Source organism: Macrotis lagotis, chromosome 2 (assembly GCF_037893015.1).
Source record: "Macrotis lagotis isolate mMagLag1 chromosome 2, bilby.v1.9.chrom.fasta, whole genome shotgun sequence".
Lineage (NCBI taxonomy): Eukaryota > Metazoa > Chordata > Mammalia > Peramelemorphia > Peramelidae > Macrotis > Macrotis lagotis.
The window spans coordinates 14,988,869-15,011,764 of NC_133659.1; the positions used below are offsets into that span (position 1 = coordinate 14,988,869).

General features: G+C 41.3%; 1 protein-coding gene across 2 annotated transcripts in view; it reads right to left on the reverse strand.

The window, feature by feature from the left end:
- PGM1 (phosphoglucomutase 1) overlaps window positions 1–22,896 on the reverse strand; it is a 72,990-nt gene that overhangs the window by 42,486 nt on the left and 7,608 nt on the right. The window contains exon 1 of one of the 2 annotated variants that reach the window (XM_074221258.1): window positions 687–2,516. The exons of the other annotated variant lie outside the window; for it this stretch is intronic. Coding sequence (XP_074077359.1) covers window positions 687–944 — 258 coding nt within the window. The 5' untranslated portion in view covers window positions 945–2,516. Of the gene's footprint in view, window positions 1–686; window positions 2,517–22,896 lie in introns of those variants that run through there. 2 annotated transcript variants of the gene reach the window in all.

The following is a 22,896-nucleotide window of genomic DNA, read 5'->3' on the forward strand; positions in this document are numbered from 1 at the left end:
ACGTTTGGGTCTTTATCTTACTCTCTTCTTTCTTTTTTCCTCTCTTTTCTCACTCTTCTGTCTTTATCTTTTATTTCCTTGTCTCTTTTCTTTAGTTCTCTTTTCCATTCTTCCTCAGTTTTAATATTTTTTATCTTTTCTCTCCCTAAACTTTCCCTCTGTTTTCTCTTTCTCAATCTTTGTTTTCTCACTTTTCTTTCCTTCCCTTCCCACCTCTCTCTCCTTCCTTCCTTCCTTCCTTCCTTCCTTCCTTCCTTCCTTCCTTCCTTCCTTTCTTTCTTTCTTTCTCTTCCTTATCAAATAAATAAGTGAATAACAGATAAAGATTCCACAGGAGTCTGTACTACAAACATCAGTGTAACTCTACTTTCTAAAGCAAATAGTCATGCGAACATTTTAAGAGAAAACAATTTAAAAACTACTTACATGGTTCCATTCAAGTCAATCCAGCAAGCAATGATTAAGTGCCTGCTGTATGCCAGACACACAAAGACAAAAACAAAACCCCTTTACATGAGAGGTGACCTTCAAAGTTACATTAAAAACTCCTCTATATTAGAAGGCTTGTTTGCATGTGGTCAAACACACACATCCTTACCTGGGCATGCTTAGCCCAGGCTACTCCTTTTTGCTATTTATAAATGAGCAGATCATCAGGAGAGTAAGAGATCCATCAAGATACCCACCCCATTGGCGGCAGCCATCTGCACTATTGTTTCTATGGCTGATGTATTAAAGTATCTCCCATCTCCACCAACCACCATGGAGGAGCCCTGCCGATCTTTTAAGTCTATGCAAAAGAAGATGCTTTGGATAAAATTCTCCAGATAGCTTGGCTTTGTCTCAAAATAATAAGTCTTCTTCCTTAATCCACTGGTTCCAGGTTTCTGGTCATGATAAGGAGCTGTGAGAAAAGTCAACAGTGGGAGGGGACCGTCTTCCATTTTTCTGGTTGTAAGGAAAATCTAAGTTGAAATCACATCTTATCTTCCATTTGGTTCAGGTTGGTAGCTATTTCTGTCTCAAAGAGACCTACCTATCCAGTCTCCCCAATTGCTCCCAAATCCTGAAGTTGACAAAGGAACTAAAACTTTCCTTTACTTGGTCTGGAAGTAAATGGATCTAATTCTAGTGCTCCGGCTATTTGAGACAAAAGGAGGGGCACCAGTTTAAAAAAAAAAATTTTTCTCTAGGGCCCCCAAGCCACTCAGAAAAGGACCCTTCTGCAAACAGCCACTGCAATCCCCCAGTCGAATGCCTCTCTCTGAGCTCTGCCTCATTTTCCCCCTAGGGTGGAGATGGCTCTTGAAAGTGGTGCACTGATCAGGGTTCGGTTACACACACCACATCAGTGCCAGCCTCTGCTTGTCAGATACATGAAAAGAGGGAGCAGATTCTGCCCTCAGAGGCAGGTTCAGTCCAAGGATAAGGTACCCCCTGGTGGCTCTTGTTGCCACCCCTGCCTTCCCACCCTCTTCACTGAGCCTGCTTTGAGAAGACCATCTGGGAATGGCATTCTGAAGCTCAAACTGTCCTGTGCCACCCGGTAAGCCTAAAGGTCACTCTTAAAATGGAAGAGGCAGCTCAGAGGCCTCATGTTTCCTTAGCATTAGTCTTGTCAATGAGATAGCCAAGATCCTTCTGGGTCCAAATGCTCATAAAGAGTTAAAGGGAGGGGGTGGGGGAATGAATCTCACAAAACAGATTTATTCCCTCCCCACCAAAGGGTCGAACAAAATGGCATTCAGCACTCGAAGATTAGTGATGTACAAATGTTCCCCAAGTGCTGAAACAGCCCTTTATTTCTCTAACATATGGGAAAGGAGGGTGGGGGGTAAGAGCAGACCAAATATTTGAAAACTCAAGTAATAACGGAATAAAAGCCAAGTTTCCTAAATTTATGAGATTTAATCTGCTTGAAAGAGGGAAAACTGACATGAACCCAAGGCCAAAGAGAAGGACTTGAAAGCTCTATAGAGAAATGGCTCAGGAGGGAAACACAGTGAAGAGCTATGACTAGAGAAGCTGCCTTTGGGGTCAGCAAGGTCCATCTCTCATATATGCTACCCATTGGGAGAGATCATTTCCGAGGGCGTTGATCTCAAACTTTAAATTGCAGAGAAGGTCCCAACCTAGGTGTATAGGGATAGAAAGGTCTCAAGAAGGATGGATATAGATAAAAGGATATAGATAGATAGATAGATAGATAGATAGATAGATAGATAGATAGATAGATAGATAGATAGACAGACAGATATAGAGATTAATTGATTGATTTTATGTCTTTAGACATACCTGTATAGATATCTAAATCTCTATCTCTTGCTACCCATAAAATCACAGGTCTGATCCCAAAACAAGTCTATGAGGTTCTAAGAAATATAGCTTAATTTAAATTTCTCAGTTCATTTGGACAGCTGGCATTTCTGTCGCAATCTTAAAATCATAATAAGGACAGAAATTCCCTTTTTACATATGCGGAAAGAGTGACCAAGAGAGGACATGTCCAGCTCGTAAAAGCAGGTCTTGGTGACTCCAAGACCCTATCTGTTGCTGCCATTTTGCTGCCACTCGATCATTGAAAATTGTACTCCTTATTTATTGAAACACAGATATGTAAATTCCCCTCATGGCTCAATAGCACCTGGAAATCAAAAAGCCTCCAATTCAAGGTTCCGAGGACCTGAGCATGTTTCTGTAGGAAAAGCAAATTGAGGATATTTATACAATATTTAGGAATCTTTGAAAGAAATGCCTAGAGAAGTAGAGGTTTACAAGGGAAGGATAAATAACCCTTTGGGAAACAAAATCTAGCTAGCTAGATTCTAACTGCTCTGTCAAGCCAGGGTTAGAAAGAAAACAGACACTGAATATTTTCTTGAATTCTCCTGGGCAAGGAGGGATGGGTATCAGAGGGGTTGCTCTGAGCTTGAAACAACACAGCTAAAAGTATATATGCTGAAGCCTTTGGAGTTATTGGCCGGCATCTGAAAACAGGCAGGCTAGGTTGCCCTGAATGTAGAGATGTTATTTAACTAAAGAAAACAACCCTAAAACAATCCTGATTTTTTTTTAATTTAAAATTGAAATTATAAGTTCAGAGGCAATTTAATTAATTAGGTAGAGGAAAGCCATTTCACTTGAATAGGGAATTCTTAAGGGAAAATAATCCATGCCAAGGTCCCAGCTGTTCCACAACCTTCCAAAGTTTCCCAGAAAGACTCAATGACTTGGGGGAAGCTAGGTGGCACAATGGATAGAACACTGGTCCTGGAAGCAAGAAGACCTGAATTCAAATCTAACCTCAAACACTTAATAATTCCCTAACTGTATGAACTTGGGCAAGTCACTTAATCCCATTGCCTTGTAAAAAGCCAGGGGGAAAAAAAGACCCAATGACTTGAACAGTCTCAAGGCATGAGTGTGGCAGCATGTGCTAGGGACAAGGCTGGAATCCCAGTTTGCTGACTCTAAAAGCAACTCTCTGTGCATAGACTTTTGTTTTCCCAAATGAATTTTTAAAATCTTTTAGTGATTCCACAGGTGGAGGGTTTAGAGATTCATTTTTTAAAAGTTAGATTGTTTTAAAAACTTCAATTGCACAAGTATTTCTTAAGTTATTATTGTCAAAAAAAAAACACTCAAGATACTAATCTCTGGAGATAAAAAAAAAATGTAAGAAATGAAACTGCCCCTTCTCTTAAGGAGTTTAGAGCACCAGCCCTGGAGTCAAGAGGACCTGAGTTCAAATCCAGCCTGAGACACTCAAAAATTATCTAGCTGTGTGACCTTGGGCAACTCACTTAACCCCATTGTCTTACCAAAAAAAAAAAAAACCCTCAATGAGAGAGTATTGAAATTCATTCCACTCTCAAATAAATAAATACAGGTCTCAAAAGAAGGACCTATTATGAATATATTGAAAGAAGATTCCAAACAACTGAAAATGAGAGAGTTAAACATCAAAATATATCTGAAATCTTGGCAAAGATTACAAAAGATGGAGAGTTAATACATGAGGAGTTTGCTGCCTTATTGGTGGACCTATGAATTGATCCAGTCATTCTAGAAAGTAATTCAGAATTAGGTAAAGAAAGATATAGTCATATCTTTTGTCCCAGAGATTCTATGGCTAGAATGGCAATGAAATTAATGACAAAAGAAGACCACAGATACACCAAAATTTTTCTTTGTGGGGTAGGAAAAAAATGAGAAACCAAGAGATGCTCACAGAATGAGCACAGCTAAGTAAATTGTGGCATATAAATATAACATTAGCAGGCTTTAATAAACCAATTATGAATAATACAGACATTTGAGAGGGCTTATAAACTGATGCAGGGCAATGAAAGTAGAACTAAGAAAACTACACAATGACAAAAAATTGGAAAATGGAAAGAATGACCACAACCAATTAAAAATGAGCTATGTGACATTATAGTCACCAAAGAGATATGAGAAAGCTTTTCTATTTTCTTTCAGACAGGGGACTGGAATGGTGACTCCTGCACAAATGTCAGTTTGGGGGATGTGTTGCGTAATTTTTTTGAACTGGTTTTTTTCTCTCTCATTTATATCATATTATTAGGGGAAGGCTACTGATACATTCAGAAATGTGAGCGATATTAAAATGAAAAATATCAACAAAATTATATTTTTGAGTCAACTTCACTATTTATAAAATTTCAAATCAAGCTTTTCTTAGCATTTGGACAGCCTTAGGAGTATTCATTTACAGAGAGGTCAAATTGCTTTCATCCAAGACCATTCCTAAGGTTACCAGTCACAGTAAGGTGTAATAGAAATACCGCCGATCCGGGAAGCAACCTACTTGGGGTCTACTCCTAGCTCAGCCATTAACTCCTATTTAGCCTTTACTTTTCTCAACAGAGAAAGAAAAAAGATTGAACTAGATGATTCTATCATTCTACTGAGCCCTCAAATCCTAAGGCTGATTCTATAAAAGAATTTGGACATAGCTGAATGATACAACAACTGGCCTTTGTAGCTTATAAGAAAATCAGTTTCCTGAGTAAGACCCTAATCCCATGACAAAAACACACTTCCCTCCCTTCATTGCAGCAAGGAAGGGGAGTAGAAGTGACCCACAACATCAGACACCGATGATGCATCATTTGGTATTGCTGAACTGCTATTTTTCTTTCTTTTTAAATCTTTGTCCAAGGAATGGCTCACAGGGGGAAAGGAATATATTTGGAAGGGAATTTAACATCAAAAGGCATCAAGAAACTTTTTTTATTTTTAAATACAATCTGAAACAACAACACCAGCATACTTAAAAAAGAAAGAAATTCCACTACAGATACGAAGACACTTTGGCAGAGTTTTGCCTTTCTATCTTAAGCCAAAGTTGATCCTCCCAACTGGTGTATCATGCTACGAGTATCTTTTTTAGTGCTGGTTATATGCCAATCCCTACCCACAAGTTGCTGCATTTCAGTGAGACTGGATCTTTCAGAACCATATTATGAGCCATCTCATGAGCATGAGGCTGAGTTAAGCCCCCAATACAAAATTAAACCAGATAGCTAAGATTCTCAAAAAAAAAAAAAAAAAACCCGGCTCATAATTTCATGCACACTCTAAGATTGCACACCATATAAAAATATTACTAGAAACTGCAAAGCTAGATGGACTGTGACATATGGTTAAAAAAAAGAAGAGGTATTAAAACATTAAGCTCTCTAAGACGCAGACGCTAAGTGGGACCGCTATTAAGAAACTCATTTGTTTTAGCTCTCTCACCCAAAGGTTGAACTTTATCTTCAGAAACATTGCTGCTGAGCATAGCAAACCCAATTTGGCCTAATGAATTCTCCGAGGTTGCCAGTACTCCTTCACAATGACAGAAATTACATTTCGCCCATATGGGGCAGTTAAAGATGACTCCCTTCAGACAAGGAACTTTCCTACCAATTGGAGGTCTAATCAATTTTGTGATGGCAGAGTTATGTACCCTTTCTCTCCTAGTCTCTCTGGGGCTCCAGCTCCTAATAAGGCTGAGGTTGAGACAGATCGGGGCAGATGTGATCAGAGAATCTCAGACCTACAGTTCTAGACTGATGAGACAAGGGAAGTCCACAGAGGTCAAGGGATTGGTCCAAGGTTACACAGATGGTAAGCATCAAAGTGGAATCTGAACCCAGGTCCTGATTCTAGAGTTCTAGAGTGTTCTTTTTCCCTAGGAGGATACAATGGGAACTCTGCAATAGCCCAGGCTTACACAGGTGTGCCACTTCAGAACCAGAACTGGGAAAGGCCAACCCACCAATCATGACCTTCAGTCTGGAAATAGGAAAGGAGTACCTGCCTGCCTACTCTGCCCAAAGTCCTGTGCTGAGGGATGTGGGGGGAAACAGAAAGAACTGAATGGCTTATAATGAAGTAAATCGTGGAAGTTAAGAGACATTGAAAAGTCTAAAGAAAGCCCAGAAGACCGGCCAACAAAGGCTGATTTTGACTCAAACAAAGAAAAGTCCCTGCAAGTAGGATGATCCAAAAATGGAACTGGGGCCTCAGAGAGTGAGTTGCTCCACAATGGAAGACTTCAAGCCTAGGCTATATGACATGGTTTAGTCCTTCACAGAGCGGGATTCCTGTTCAGGAACTGGTTGGACAACATGGTTTCTGAAGTCCTATCCAAAAGAGAGATTCTGCCAATTCTAGGATAATCCAGCCCCCAAGATCAAACACTCTATAGAGTCCTTTGGGTTCAAACAAGATCCACTGAATCTCCTTTTCCCAAGACAGTCCTTTATCCTGTGATAGGGCAGAGGAGTGAGGAAGCTGAATATGAAGTGATTTTGAGTTCTGAGCTTATGTGGCCCTTTGATCATCCCCCTTCATCTGAAATGGGCAAAGAAGTCTTCAGAAATCCCCATTGTTGGACCGAGCTCCATCTATGCCCAGATAGGGCATGAACCACATGGATGAGCCACAGCTGTTTACTCATTTCAGACACAGGCAAATGTACAGATTTGTTTTGTGAGAGTCTACTTATCTGCCATAAGGAAGTTTTATTCCATTGAATGGAAGGTAGGAAATATTAAGAGACAGTAGTGCTGATTAAAAAAAGGGAAGAAAATTGGTTCAATAAATCCTAAACACACACACACACACACACACACACACACACAGAAAAAAGAAGGCTGTTCCAAAGGGGACACAGATTGGTAGGAGTGTTGGAACTACCTTGTGAAATTTGAAATGCATTCCAAAAAAAACCCCTACTCTCTGCTAAGAAGCTTCCTCAATCTCTTTTTAAGGTCTTTGTATCGGGAAATGTTCCTATTTGCCATTATCAAGTTTACAACAATAAAAAGGAAAATAATTTTAAACAAATAAATCTATAATCTTATAGTCCATTTCTAAAGTATCTCACAGGCCCGAATCTTTTGGTTCTGGAGCACAGACTAGAACAGGTCCTCATTTAATTACGTTCTGTGAGTCTTTGACATCCCATTTGGACCTCAGTTCTGCCTAAGGAAAGCACGGTCCTTAGATGGAAGGGGGTGGGCAGGGGGCCTAAGATTCCAGAGCCAGGGCTGCCAGTACTTCTGGCTTCCCTGAGACTCTGTCAAGCTTGTGACTCCAGGGGCAACAAAGTCCAGGGTTCAACATTGACCAGTGGCCTCAGATGGTACTGGTCCCTGAAGACATCCAGTCATACTCACTGGGGAAGTGAAAGATCTCTCCGCGTTCCTGAACCTTTGCAAGTTATTCATGACTCTTTGTTCCAGATATTTCTCTGAAGTCTAGACCAAAATGATCTCTGCGGTAGGCTATCTGATCAATCAATCAATCAGCAAGCTTTAGTTCCACGTGCTAGACAGAGTTAAAACTAGTCCCTGCCCTCAGTAAGTTTACGTTCTACTGGAGAAGACATGGACACATAAATATATACCTAATAGACAAAATAAATTGAAGGTAAATTTTTAGAAGACAGGAACTAGTATCTGGGGGTCCCTGAAACCATGAATTCCAACTCTCTTGCCAAGCAGGATTTATCTTGGGAGGGCTTGGCCAAATCCAAGTCAGATGCATTAGCCTACCTCAATACCTCCTTGCCCTGACAGACCTGTTTGTTCTAGTGGGGCATCTGACCACAAAAACCCTTTCATTGGATTTTCTATCACAGTCCCCACCCACCCCCAAGGAGTTGGTAGGACAGGCAGATAATCTCCCCACCCCACTCACCCCAGTTTGCAACACTCTCCCTCATTCACCCACTTCCTGCTGAAGCCAGACCAAAACTATTTTGCATTAACTCATTTGAGAACATGTTGTTTATAGTCAGTAGAATGTAAGCTACAGGAGGACAAGGAGTTTCACTTTATCTTTGGATCCACAGCCTTTGGCACATCTATTGAATTGTGGACAGGGAAATTTTAGGGATAGTGAAGACTGACCATCAATAACATATCACTCCCAACACAAGGGGCAAAAGGCACAGGGCATAACTCGAAATAGCATCTCCCATGCCACACCTCCTCCCATCAAAATGATGGGGTTGCCCTTAGACCCAGTGGAAAATTGTGTTATCACTTGGACACATCTACCCTGTGATTTATTTTTCCCCCAAATGAATCTTGCTCTGCTGTCTCTTGTCCACGACTAGCTAGGAGGAGAAGACATCACCCAGGCTGATGTGTATTCCATCCTATCAGCAAGTGAAATGGTGAACCAACAGCAGACTGGCCTCCATCACATGTGTGGGAGCCTCTTCAGAATTGGGGACCAGCCTAAAACAAAATTTGAAGACTCCCCAAGTATTATTCAAGCAATAAGTTCAGTGGCCTCCGGAGTGTGGTTACTTCTCATTGCACAATCACCCACTCCACATCTTTGCTACAATGGTCTTGCCTCATCCCCAAACCACATCCAACTTCTGCTTCATGGTTATTGTGATTAAGTAAGTTATTCTGGTGAAGTAGGAAAAACATATGCTTAATAGTATCTTCTACTCTGATAGGTGTCAAAGGCACATTTAGCACCCAGTTGACCAGCAGGCAAAGGAAAGAAACAGGAGCTAGTGCCTAATGGATATGCCCCAGAATTAATGGAAGTTTTTCACCAACATAAAGCCTTAAGGTCCAGGGAAATATTTTGGATGGGGGGGTGGGGTTGGTCTATGAGACAACTGAGTCAGGAGGAGGCTTGGTGATCTTATAGTGGCACCTGATGGCAGACAGGGGCAGGAAGCCAGCTGACACCAAAACTTTGGGTTGAGTTATAAAAATAGTCAACTTTTTAGATCTCACAGGATTTTAAATTTGTGGTTTTTTATGTAGGGGCCATGACTTCACCATCTAGCCCCTTCCTGCTTTCCACTTTTCTTATTCTTCATTGCCCTCTTCCCATGCTACAATTCATCCTAGCTCCCGTGCTGCACATCCACCATCATTGTGATGACTGTCCGCCATGTGTGAAATGTTGGCCCTTCCCAACTGCCTCTGAGAATCCCAACTTTCTGTCCAAACTCAGCTGGAGGGCCGTGTTATATGTGAAGCCTCCCCACCTGCTAGGGGACCCCTCCCAAACCTCCCTTATGTTCATGTAAAGATGAAGTCAATGGCCCAGTCAAGTGATCCCACTGCATGTAACCTAAGTGCCCGGATGCTGCTGCCTGGGCGTTTTAACCAGGCAATATGGAAAGCTGGTCAGATGGCTGGAGGCCGTTGGTCATGCTCTGTAGGATTTCTGTAAAATAGCTCATTGGGCATGGAAAATTCAGTCTGATCACTCAAAGGAAGGCAATGCCCTGAAATTTGGAGCAGGAGAGGGAGAAAAGCCACAGCCTTAGCTCTGGTCTTGGTCACCTCCTGCCCCTCCCCTTGGCCAGAGACATGCTAATTGAACTTCAGAAGGTCAGAAAATTGGGTCCTTTCATGGGTAACCTTGCAGTGTCCTCAGGGCAGCAACAGCTGAGAGCATTTGTAGTCAAAGATAGAAGGGACTCCACAAGGAAAGACTGAGTGGGGGTGCCACATGCCCCAGCAGGAAAGCTATGCCATTCACAAGGAGAATTTCCTGAGGACCCTTTAAATTAGAGCACCAGGCACTGGGAGTGACCTGTTTGCCACATGTCCAAGCCCACTCCCCATACATGCAGGACAGTGAGTTAAAGACATTAAGGGGATGGTTGGTATCAATTATTCTATTGTTATAAAGACCTCTTTCATGAAAACTAAGTCTGGGACTTCTAGGTGGTACCATAGTGTAGAGAGCCAGGCCCGGAGTTAGAAAAACTCATCTTCTAGAGTTCAAATCCAACCTCAGATACTTGCAAGTTGTGTGACCCTAGGCAAATCATAACTGTTTGCCTCAGTTTCCTCCTCTGCAAAATGAACCGGAGAGGAAAATGACAAATAACTCTAGTATTTCTGCCAAGAAAATGCCAAATGGAGTCATGAAGAGATCCAACTGAACAACAGTTATCATAATAAGTCTAGCTGACTGTTAGTAAACAAATAATCCTGGATGGAGGGGAAGAGAACAAGTGGAAGCATTAGAGAGACATTTCCCCAGCCCCTTAGAGATTATTCCTGGAGCCTGAGGGAGAGAGTAGCCGTCCTAGGGAAGGAACCTGGTCATGAGAATGAAGACTGCGAGAACAGACCAGAAACATGTGCAACATACAGAATCACATACACTTATGTGAGTAAAATTTGATATCCCAATTATCCATGAGTGCAGGGACCATGATCAGCAGCCCAAAGCAGGCCCTTAATAAATGCTTAGCTGACAGACAGCTAGGTGACATTGTGGATAGAACATCAGCCCTGGAGACAGGAGGACCTGAGCTCAAATCCAACCTGAATAATCGCCTGGTTGCGTGTCCTTGGGCAAATCACTTATCCTCATTGCCTTAAATAAAAATGTTTAAAAATTAATCATAATCATAATAATAATAATAAATGCTTGGTTTAATGACTTTTTCCTGACTTAAAACACTTCTTTTGCCTCCACACATAGTATGATCCAAATAAACTGACTTTCTTTAAAGTGAAATGAGCAGAACCAGAATTTCTTTATATAATAATCACAACATTATAAAGAAAAAACATCTTTGAAAGGCTGAACAGGTTCACACAATCTGCAAGCTCTATTCTAGAAGGAAAGAAGGAAGGAAGAAAAGAAGGAGAGAAGGAAAGAGGAAAAGAGAGAGAGGAAGGGAAGCATTTGTTTAGAGCCACAAAACTGTTTGAAAAGAGACATGGACGAGCAGGACAGCTTTGAAAGTAGCATTAACTTTATTATAATCGTTTATAAACTCAGTCTGCCAGTAAGGGAGATGTATAGTCTCATGGACAATGCTTTTTTTTGTTGTTCTCTATTTAAGTTTATTAATTATAGGAGAATAAAAAATTAACTGTCTTTTTAAAACTGGAATTCTTACTGATCCTTACACAGAACAGTCCATTTCCAGCCTTCTTGTTTTAGCGATGGCTGTTCCCCATGCCAGGACTCGGTTTCTCTTCACTTCCAGCTCTTGAATTCCTAATTTCCTTCAAGATTCAGCTGAACCTTCCCTTTTGAACTGAATTCTTTCCTGACCTCTCCCCCCACACCCAGCTGTTCATTCCTTCCTCTGAAAATCACTGATCAATTCTTGTTATATTTTGTATTTTTGGTTTATGTTTTGTATATTCTTATATGAACACACCGTTTCCCCTGGCTGACTTGTAAATGCCTTCAGGACAGGGCTTTTCACTTCAGTCTTTGCATTCTGAGCCCCAGTATAGCATCTGGAACCCACCGGATATGTAATGAAAGCCTATTGAGTGACATTTTGGTCAGTTAGCTAGCTTTCTGAGCTCACATCTGATCAGCCACAGTCGGCCACAGCAAGTTGTCTCAAACATACTGATGTCATCTCCGTCTTCTTCGAGAACGAAGGGCAAGAACCAGTCAAGCACCAATCAACTTTCCTGATCACTTCAGTCCTGTGGATTTTGGCACCTTGCAAACACCAACTGGCTTTTGGAAAGATATTTGCTCTTCCCCTCCTCTCCGACTACTGAGAGACCCCAGGAACTATCTCCTTTTTCCTGTTTGGGCCTTTCCTTATCACTAATACATGCAGACCCTGCCTCCGGGACATGATTATACCAACAAGGCTGGTCCTGGTTTCAAGTATCAAATACAACAGGTGGTCAAAGCAGAGGATTAAAGGAACGTTATTGGAGCTGGTAACCAAGAGGTCCCTGATGACCCAAGAAAGAAGAATTTCAGGACAATAGAAAGATCGGTGACAAGGGGCAGAAGGGGACCCTGGGGTCAAATCTGATGGCAGGGAGGAAGCTCTTTGCCCATTGTCGTAGCTTGAATGACAACATGACCCTTGGCCCCTTGCTTAGAGTGTTCCACACACAGTGACCTCTTAATAACTGTTTTCATTCATCCAGAAACTTCTAGCCTGGGGCTCTCTTCCAGCATATGGGGAGAATGCCTGCTCCCACATTTCTAGATAGCTTCTTCTCTGGTGGGAAACAGAAGGTCAGGAAATGAGATGGGAAAGGAGAGCTAATTCTCCTGAGCAGATTTCAGCCCCTTAGCTTCTAGGACTGGGAAACTCTATACAGGGAATTCCAACACCTGGACTTCTCCTGCCCAGGTCCTCTTCCTGCCTTCTTGAGCTAACCCTGCCCTTCCCTTAGTTTCCACTACAGTGTTTTAGAATATTCAATCAGAACTCTGATTTTCCACAGAGGGATACAAGCATGCAAATTCTTCCATATTCCCCTTGGGGCCTTAGTTTCCTCATCTGTAAAATGAAAGATCCTTGGTAATATGCCAAGTCCCTTCCAGTCTTCAATCCTGTCATTGTCAGGAGATATTCCTGGAAGATCTGGGTTCAAATCAAGTTTCTGATGCTTACCACCAGTTCTACAATCCTATGGCTTAAGGTTGAATCTCTATTCTGGTCCTTCTGTGGCTTTGGATGAGTCACTTCTCCTGCACCAAATTCTATGATTCTATGAGCAATTGAAGGATCCCCAAGAAAGAGAACTGAAAAGTTCCTCTCCTCAGCTTTCAAAGGAGTTTCTTCATAAGACAAAAACGGGAGTGGGAGTCAATAAAGAAGAGGCCCTGGAGGTTTGCCCCTCTCGGGCTGTAGATGACCCCAGCACTGGCAATCCAACTTCATTGAAAAGATTCTAATTTCATCAATCATCTTGCAGCAGCTACAGGGTTCTCCCCTAACAAGGAGGGGGGCTGCAGAGCCTAACTAGATTCAGGCATGTCTCTCAACCAACGAAACCAGAGGATACTTTCTCTTAGCTTCTGATCATCCCCTGTCCAGTCCAAAAGGCATAAGGCAGTTCCCACTAGCATCTTCTCTCTTCAGATTACTATGTTTTCCCATTCTCCTGACCATTTAAGAAGATAGCTGACATGGTATATAGGACGCTTGACTTGAAATCCAGAGAGATCTGAATTCAAATCTTGCCTTACATTAGATTGTAAGCCCTTTGAGGCAAGGACTCTGTCTGTCTGTTAGGGACTTAACAAATATTTATTGATTGGTTGGTTGAGTGACTCTGGGCAAGTTACTTGCCTTCATCTACACCTCAGTTTCTTCACCAGTAAAATGCAGCTAATACTAAGATTAGTTTTAGACCTCTCAGGCTTATTATTCAAATGGAATAATATGAAGTATTTTGCAAATTTGAAAGGATCATCTGTGAGCTATTTTAATGTTGATCAGCTTTGGTTTCTCATCTATTCTCTTCATTTGACTTCTAATGCCTCACATCTCAGCACCTAGGAAGCACCATAGTACACTGGGCCTGGAGACAGGAAGACTCATGAGTTCAAATCCAACCTCAGGTACTTATTAGCTTTGTGTCCCTGGGCAAGTCACTGAACCTCATTTTCCTCATCTGTAAAATAAGCTAAAGAAGAAAATAGCAAATCACTCCAGTATCCTTGCCAAAGAAACCCCAAAGGAGATCACAAACAGTCAGATACCACTGAAAAAAATGACTGAGCGGCTAATCTCAAATTAGGGCCTCCTTCCTCATCGACAAGAACTCTTCTGTTAAAGCAAAACAAAAAGGCCAAATGCACACTGTGATCATGGAAGACAGAACTAAACAACATACAAGATTTTTCATGCTCCACAAATAGCTCTGTGATTTCTATTTTTTCAGCTGTATCCTTCAAAACCCTGACAATGGCCATTTGGTAAGACCTTTCTCAGACCATTTTACCAGAGGGATAAATGCAACTGCCCCAACTGCTCTTCTTCCAACAGGGGACTCTTGCTGCTCTTTTAAAAGTCTAGAAGGTCAACATACAAGGGTGCCTTACATGCCCATAGGGCTTATATATGTGTGTATATAATAATATGTATGTATGTATATAATAATAGCTGGCTTTTACTATATATAGGGAGAGAGAGAATATATACTATATATTGTATAGTCATTTATATTAATTAAAATATATACTATATATTAATTTGTAGTATATATATTATTATAGTATAGATGGGCACTATACACATTTATGAAATACACCTGGAAGGGTGAATGGAGGACTACCCATGCCCTGAAAGCAGGGATAAGATCAGAGATATGGCAAGATTTGGGGAAGGACTGACAGGTTTATGGGAAGGGTTGGATACAGTTTGGGAGGCTTGGCAAGACTTTAAGTCAAGCAAGTACCTTCTCCCTCTGTATCTTCTGTAACTAACTTCATCTTTAACCATCGAATACTAAAACCATCATCCCTACTAAAAATACCCCCCCCTAAAAAGCATTTGAGAGTAGTTGCTTTTATGGAAACACAGTAGTGTGGTCTCAGGTCAGACACAGTAGAATTTTAGTGATTAGCTATATGACCTTGACCAAGCAGAAAGGTTGCTGGGTTGGGAGTCAAAGATCTGGATTTGAATTCTGCATCTGATACTTACTAGCTATATAACTCTGGACAAACCACTTGCCTCAGTTTCCCCATACGTAAAATAAAGCACCAACCTCACAAGGCTGTTAAGAGAATTCCAGAGAGATAACAGAGGCAAAGTTGCTTTGCAAAAATTCAAACTTGATGTCAATGATAACTAATAGTGTACAATAAATGTACAAATAAATGTACAAGATTCTAGAATTAAAGATGGAAGGGGCCTCAGAGGCCATCTAGTTCAACCTTGCTAGAAGAAGAACAGAGGCCCAGGAAGGTGAAGGTCTGGTTTCAGATCTGGAACTCTGACCCCACAGCCCACCTCACTTTATTATGTCCTGTCTGCCTCAGTTTCCTCATCTACAAAATAGGAATCAAGACGTTCACACTGGCTTTGCCCCCCGACTGGTCAAACAGAGGCATTTTATGGTGGGAACATGTATCTAAACACACTCAATCGGCTGCCCTGGAGCATAGTCTCAGCAGACTTCACTCCCTCCCAGGCCTTTAGGACTCTAGAAATAAATGACCTCAATCCTCCTCCTCCTCCTCCTCCTCCAATGACTACAAGAAGCCAAGTTTCCATTCATCCCTTTGTATGGAGTTGTAGAAAGTTGGATATTAAATCATCTCTGAGCCTAGGGCTCCCCCTTGTGGTCCAAAGTGGAAAGACAGGGAGCTGGGCCACATGGAGCTGGCCATCCCCATCCAATGACAGAGTCATTTTTTAAAAAAAGAATAAGAAATGATAAACTTTTAAAAACGAAACAGACCCTATCGACTTCATTGCCCCTTGCCAGGAATGACCTGAGAGGAGGCAGCGATGGATAAGTACTGACTACCTTACTCTCAATGTCCTTCCACCAATGCACGCGTCCCATCTGGAGTCCGAGGGCTTGGGTTTGAATCCCAGTTTGGTCACAACTCAGTCAAACCCTCAGGGCTTTGTCGTAGGTCAAAAAGGCCCTTCTAGCCTTGAAATGACAATCAAATGAAATCTGTTGTTTTCTCCAAAATTCTCTCCCATGAGCTCTGCTCCAGTTTCCCCTGGCTTCCTTCAAGGTCCCCGCTTCTGCCAGAAGCACTACCCAACCCCCCTCCACACCACTGACCCTATACTGAGCATCTAAGGGGGGAGCCTAGAATACTTGTCATTAGATGGTAACCAAGGGCAAGGACTGCTTGTATCTTGGTGCCCCCAGACTTTAGTTCTTTCTTATGAAAGGAAAAGAATTCTAAGAATTTAAGAGGCCCGAATTCTAGTCCTAATTCTGACCATGATCTGAGGCAAATCTCTGGGCCTCTTGTCACCTTGTTCAATTCAATTCAGCAAGCATTTGTAAGTTTGAACATACGCCAGAACTGGTGCTAGGCCTGTCAATTAATAATAAAAATCATCAATATTTATATCTGTCAAGTTGTACAAATTCCTTTTTTCTTCATTTCCTTTTTATCTTTATTTTTTCAATTATATTTAAAGATAGCTTTCAACAATCATTTTTGTAAAGTTTTGTCCCTGCCATGATTCCCTCCTTGCATCCTAGGATAGCAAGTTATATGATAGAAGTTATATATGTCTAATTGTGTTATACATATTTCCATTAGTTATGCTGTGAAAGAAAAATCAGAATAAAGGAGGAGAAATTACAAGAAGGAAAAAGCAAAAAACAAATTTAAAAAAGGTGTATCATTTGATCAATCCTGGGAGATAGGAGCTAACCTTATGCCCATTTTATAGATCAGAATACTAATACAGATAGATGGAAGTTAAATGACTTGCCCAGGGTCATACAGCTCCTAAATTATCAGTTTGAACCTAGGTCTTCCTATCTCCAAGTCCAATATTCTATCTACTGCACCAGCTAGTTTCCATGGTCAGATCAAAAATTCTCCTTCTAAAATGGTCTTTACTTTTCAAAGAAATTCAAATGGGTAGACTCTAAAACCCACTGCTAACAGGACCAAGCAAAATCCTCCATGTCATTCAAGGCTAAATCTGATTTATGTGAGGGACTTCAAGGGAAACAAGCCTCCCGTGACTCGACCGTCACTCCAAGGCCAGAAGAGCTCTGAGGCCACCTTCGCCTACACCAAAGCTCCAAGAGTTTGACCAAGTTGTGACCAAACTGAGATTCAAATCTAAGCCCTCGGACTCCTATCTTAGGTTCTCTAAATATTGATGGCTAGGACCATGAGAAAAAAAATTGAAATTTTTCCTAAAATTATTTTGAGCTTTCCAATTATTCTCCAGTAATTGTTTAGAAGGAACAAGGGGTCCAGAAAAGGGGGGACCCTTATTCTATCTAACTGGGCAGAAGAACCATTCAAGAAATTTAAAAATTTTGGAACTGATTTTTTTTTTTTTTACAATTAAACAAAGAGGGGTTAGATAGGTGGCGCAGTGCATAGAGCACTGGCCCTGGAGTCAGGAGGACCTGAGTTCAAATGTGGCCTCAGACACTTAAATAATGACCTAGCTGTGTGTGGCCTTGGGCAAGCCACTTAACCCTATTTGCCTTGCAAAAACTAAAAAACAAACAAACAATTAAACAAAGAGGCAATTTTCTCATTTGGAAGGGCTAAATAAGACACAAGCTTTTAATCTAGTCCCATAATTCCCCTCCTGGCTTCCCTGCACCTGCCAACAGGGAGGTGGAACAGGGCCATTTTTAACCCTCAGTCTGGGGCAGTAGAACTAGCCTTGTATTTGAAATCAGGACTCCTGAGTCTGAATCCTGAACAAGGATGCATGCTGTTTTATTTTCATCTGGTCCCATTAGTTCATGATCTAATCCTCTCTTGGTTTGGAAATAGAAAGATATCAGTGTGCTCAGGAAGCCACCATCTTTGGGGGAAAGACATCCTGGAGGAGGCAGTACTTGAACCGGACAGTCTAAGAGGCAGAGACAAGCAGAGGGGGCATTCTGGGCACAATCAAGGTAAAGACACCAAGATAACACAGAGATTGCCATGGGCGAGGGAGGAACTGCTTCAGATCCCTATTCACTGGGGGAGCACAGGCAAGTCCCATCAGGTTGCATCCTTAGTTTCCTTATTTGTAAAATGAGGATATTAATATCTGTACTGCCCACTTGACAGGGTGGTTGTGAGGCCCAAGGGAAGCTATTTATAAACTTCAAAATGCCACCCATGGCTCATCCATTCATGGGAATAGTCAGCTACTGTTATCAGACTCATAGGAAGGGCTGAATATGATATAGCCCAAAAAAGACTTAGTGGAGATCTACGCTATTAATACACTAAGGCAATGTACAAAATGGCTTCAATAATGCAAATGCAAACTACCAAAAAAACAAAACCTGAACCTGCAGAAGTGGGGAACCATGGGGATAGAATACTATATACACTGTCAGGCTGAGTTGCTATGTTGATCAGTTTGTTTTTGGTTTTTTTTTTTTGTTGGTGTTTCTTTTTTTATTTTTGCAAGGCAATGGAGTTAAGTGACTTGCCCAAGGCCACACAGCTAGGTCATTATTAAGTGCCTGAGGCTGGATTTCAACTCAGGTTCTCCTGACTCAATAGATAGAGTACCTTGAGTCAGGAGGACCTGAGTCCAAATCCGACCTCAGACACTTAATGATTACCTAGGTGTGTGACCTTGGGCAAGTCACTTAACCCTGCTGCCTTGCAAAAGAAAAAAAAGGTGACAATCCTGGGTAGATAAATGTGGCAGGAAAACTAGGAATGAAGGTGATCCTAGGATTATAGATTTAAAACCCAAAGGGATTTTGGAAGGTCTCTCATTTTACAGATTAATAAACTGAGGTCCAGAAATATGGAGGGATTTGGATAAATGACAGAGCTAGGATTTGACTTCTGAACCCAAACTCTAAGTTTCATGGGAAAATTGAAGGTTTTTGGATTAAACTGTTAAACTTGCTGGAGGGTATGGATGAAAATGGGCCTCCATGGAAGAATCCCTGGTCTGCTAAACTCATAGAGCAGTGAAGTCCTGGCCTGGTAGGGTTGCCCTCAGAGCTCAGGGCACATTCCACAGATATCCCCAAGGTCAAAAATCCACCCCCAATCAGAGCACCCAGACACCCTCCTGCTGTCCACAAGATGGCCCCACCCAACCAAGGCATTGAGTAGTGACAGAAAGAAGGGATAATCCCACAAGGATATTTTGTCTGAAGCATCTTCATCCATCTTCCTAATCCTCATTCATCAACCTAATGGATAATGGTATTATTACAGAGCATCTGAAGGTTTGCAACCATTTTACTTCCACTATCTTACAGCAGCCCAGGTAGTCCCATCAGATACAGGGGGAGCCTGAATTCAGACAACAGAAGTGACTAACCCAAGGTCACAGATAATAAATATCCAAAATGCAACTTGAACCCAGTTTTTCCTGATTCCAGGACTGTTACTTTAACCATTTGGCTTATCAGTCATTAAATAAGCATTTATTAAGCACCTATGTAGCCAGGTACTGTCCTAAGATTTGGGGCTACAAAACAACAGTCCCTGTCCCCAAGGGGCTTACAATCACTTCATGGTACCTCTCATCCATCAGTCACTAAGGAAGCACCAGAGAAGCAAATTAAAAAAATGAAGAACAGTCCCTGCCCTTACTAGAGGTCATTTTCTGCACTTGGGCAGCCTTCTAAGACCATCGTTATTCCTATCTTCTATGACTAGAATGTCCTTGCCCCATATCTCTATATTGACACCAGTTGGGGTTTTCTTGCTCAATCTTCAAAACTCAACTCAAAGGCTAGCACTTTAACACAGATCTAACACATAATGCTTAACAAAAGCTGCTTCATTCGTTCATTCATTTATTTCATCCAGGTTTTCCCGATCTCTTTATCCAGAGGAACCTTTTCCTCCTTTTAATTATGAACCCTTCTCACATACAACACTGCAGGAGTTATTTGCATACATTCCAATCCCCATCTCTGGATGAGGAGTGTTTGGAGAGTTGCTAATCTAAGCCAAATCTAGTGACCCCTTTTCAGTCTTCCTCCTCCTCGATCTCTCTGCAAGTTCTCACTCTGTCAGTCCCTCCATTTGTTAGTTATTTTCTTCACCCCTGACTTTAGAGCCTCCAAACTCTCCTTACCCTCCTACCACCTTGCTGTTTGCTCCACCTTCATCTTCTTCATTGGTTCATCATTGTGACCTTTATTGTGGGTTTCCCCCGAGTTCTGTCCTTATTCTGATACTTTGCCCTCTCTCCACTCCCTCCCTTGGAACACAATTTGCCTCCATGGCTTCAAACAGCATCTCTCTATAAAGATGATGATGATGATGATGATGTGTGTATTATGTATCTATATAAATATATAAAATAGATGTCGATATAGACACTCATATAAATAATACTTGTGTATACTCGATATAATACTATACATAAATATGCATATTGCATATATGCATTTTATATACATATATTGATATATATGATGTGAATACCTACACACACACACACACACACACACACGATTAGTCCGAATTCCTCTTTGGAACTCCTCATCTGCATTTCCACAGTCTACAGGCCAACTCCACTTGGGTATCCCAACAGCAAATTCAACATGGCCACCATCTGGAAGAGCACCAGTCTAGATCAGAGAACCAGGTTCCAATTTTGGCCCAATTGGAATTATCTGGGTCTCCTACACCTGCCCCTGTTTTCTCTTTCCTCCCTTTTAATGCTATCCAAAGAAGTCATGAGTTGGAAGAAAGGATGTGGGGACTCAAAGCATACACAAAACCCATATTTCCTAGGACATGCCTGCCCAGTTTCCTGCATGAGGACCTCTAGAGAGGGGGAAGCTACCTTGTTTCCAGGCAGCCCCTCACCTTGGAAAGACTTCCTCATCTAAAATCGTCATCCCCTGTCCCTTGTTCTGTCCTTTGCAACTAACTAAGCAAACCAATCTAATCCCCACCCCATGAGAGTCATTCAAATGTTTGAAGATAGTAGGCATGGCTGCTGGAGTCATAGCTAGCTCTAATTTTATAAGCTAAATAATGTATACTATTACTAGCTAAGTTTCTTCATCAGCGGATAGATAGCACAGGCTGCCTTGAAGTTAATAATACTTAACAAATATGATATTTTAATAATCCCCCTGTATACATGGCTATGATTCATGAAGGCAAAGGATCACCCGACCTAAACTTTGCAATTTTCCCAATGTCTAGTATAGTCTGCATACAGTAGGTACTTAACAAATGTTCATTGAGTCAATTTGTCCTTCTAAGATAACTTTATGCATGAACTTAATGAGTGAATTCAACCCAGCAAGCACTTAATAAGTGTCTACTAAATGCCAGACATTGATCTAGCCACTGGAGTTGCAAAAGTCAAAATGAAGTAGAATAGGCATACAGAGTTAATAAGTATATATCAAATGTATACAGAAGACACAGAATAAAGAATAGGACTGCCTTGGTAAGAATCCTGATCCCTCAAGAGTTTGATACAAGGTAGAATGTGAGTAGGGCAGGGGTGGGATCTAGGAAAGGGCTCTAAGAAAATAGGGGTGGGGGGCAGCTAGGTAGCACAGTGGATAGAGCACTGAGGACCTGAGCTCAAATTCAGCCTAAGGCACTTAATAATTGCCTAGCTGTGTGACCTTGAGCAAGTCACTTAACCCTATTGCCTTGCAAAAAGAGAAGAGGAGAGGGGAGGGGAGGGGAGGGGAGGGGAGGGGAGGGGAGGGAGAGGGAGAGAGGGAGAGGGAGAGGGAGAGGGAGAGGGAGAGGGAGAGGGAGAGAAGAGGAGAGAAAAGAAGAGAAGAGAAAAGAAGAGAAAAGAAAAGAAAAGAAAAGAAAAGAAAAGAAAAGAAAAGAAAAGAAAAGAAAAGAAAAGAAAAGAAAAGAAAAGAAAAGAAAAGAAAAGAAAAGAAAAGAAAATCTGGGAAACAAACAGATGTGAATTGGAACAGATCACCAGGCAATTTTACAGCCATCTCTTCTCATTGGCCACAATAATGAAGTTATTAGATGGGGTACAAAATGAATAAATAGAAATTTCAATTAAGGTGAATTTTCAAAGAGTGGCAGGACCCCAGCAATTGTATCAGTGTTATCATTATGAAAGCCATGATTTAAAAATATTTGCATAGAACTTTTAAGTCCCCTAATTTATGTGATACAATTTGGAGACTCCTCAGAGATTGATTCAAATGATATTATTTTTAGGTTTTTGCAAGTCAATGGTGTTAAGTGGCTTGCCCAAGGCCACACAGCTAGGTAATTATTGTCTGAGGTCACATTTGAACTCAGGTCCTCCTGACTCCAGGGCCAGTGCTCTATCCACTGCACCACCTAGCTGACCCCAAATGAAATTTTTTTTAAAAGAGGAAGGTCTGAAAATGTTATTTTTTAAAAGACAATCAGGAAAACATTGACAGCTACCTGCTCCCCAGCCCATTTTGAAATGTCTATCTTTAATGAAGAGACCAAAAGGGAAGAGCCGGATCTTTGTGGATAATTTTCCAATGGACCACATTCTTATGAGTTTTAAGGTGGTGCAGTGATAGAGCACCGGCCCTGGAGTCAGGAGGAGCTGAGCTCAAATCTAGCCTCAGACACTTAATAATCACCTAACTGTGTGACCTTGGGCAAGTCATTTAACTTGATTGCTTGAAAAAACTAAAAAAAAATTAATACCAAGAGACTACCCCTGAGCTGATAAGAGAACTGGTCAAAATCAGGGGTATCTGAGCTCATGCCATCACCTCTCAATCCATGAAATTTATAAAGTGCCAGCAAGACAGCATTTTAATGTAATAAAGCATAAGACAAACAAACATAAAAAGTCCTGGTGATGCTCTATGTCTATGAATGCTGGAGTACCATCTTCTCAGAAAAAATAAAATAAAAACCAAAAGAGCAACAAAAAGACATATGGTAAGCACCAACAGGTTGTAATGTAGTTAGTGAACAAAAAGTGATACAAAGGCACTATTCCAGGTTATGAATGACCCTCTA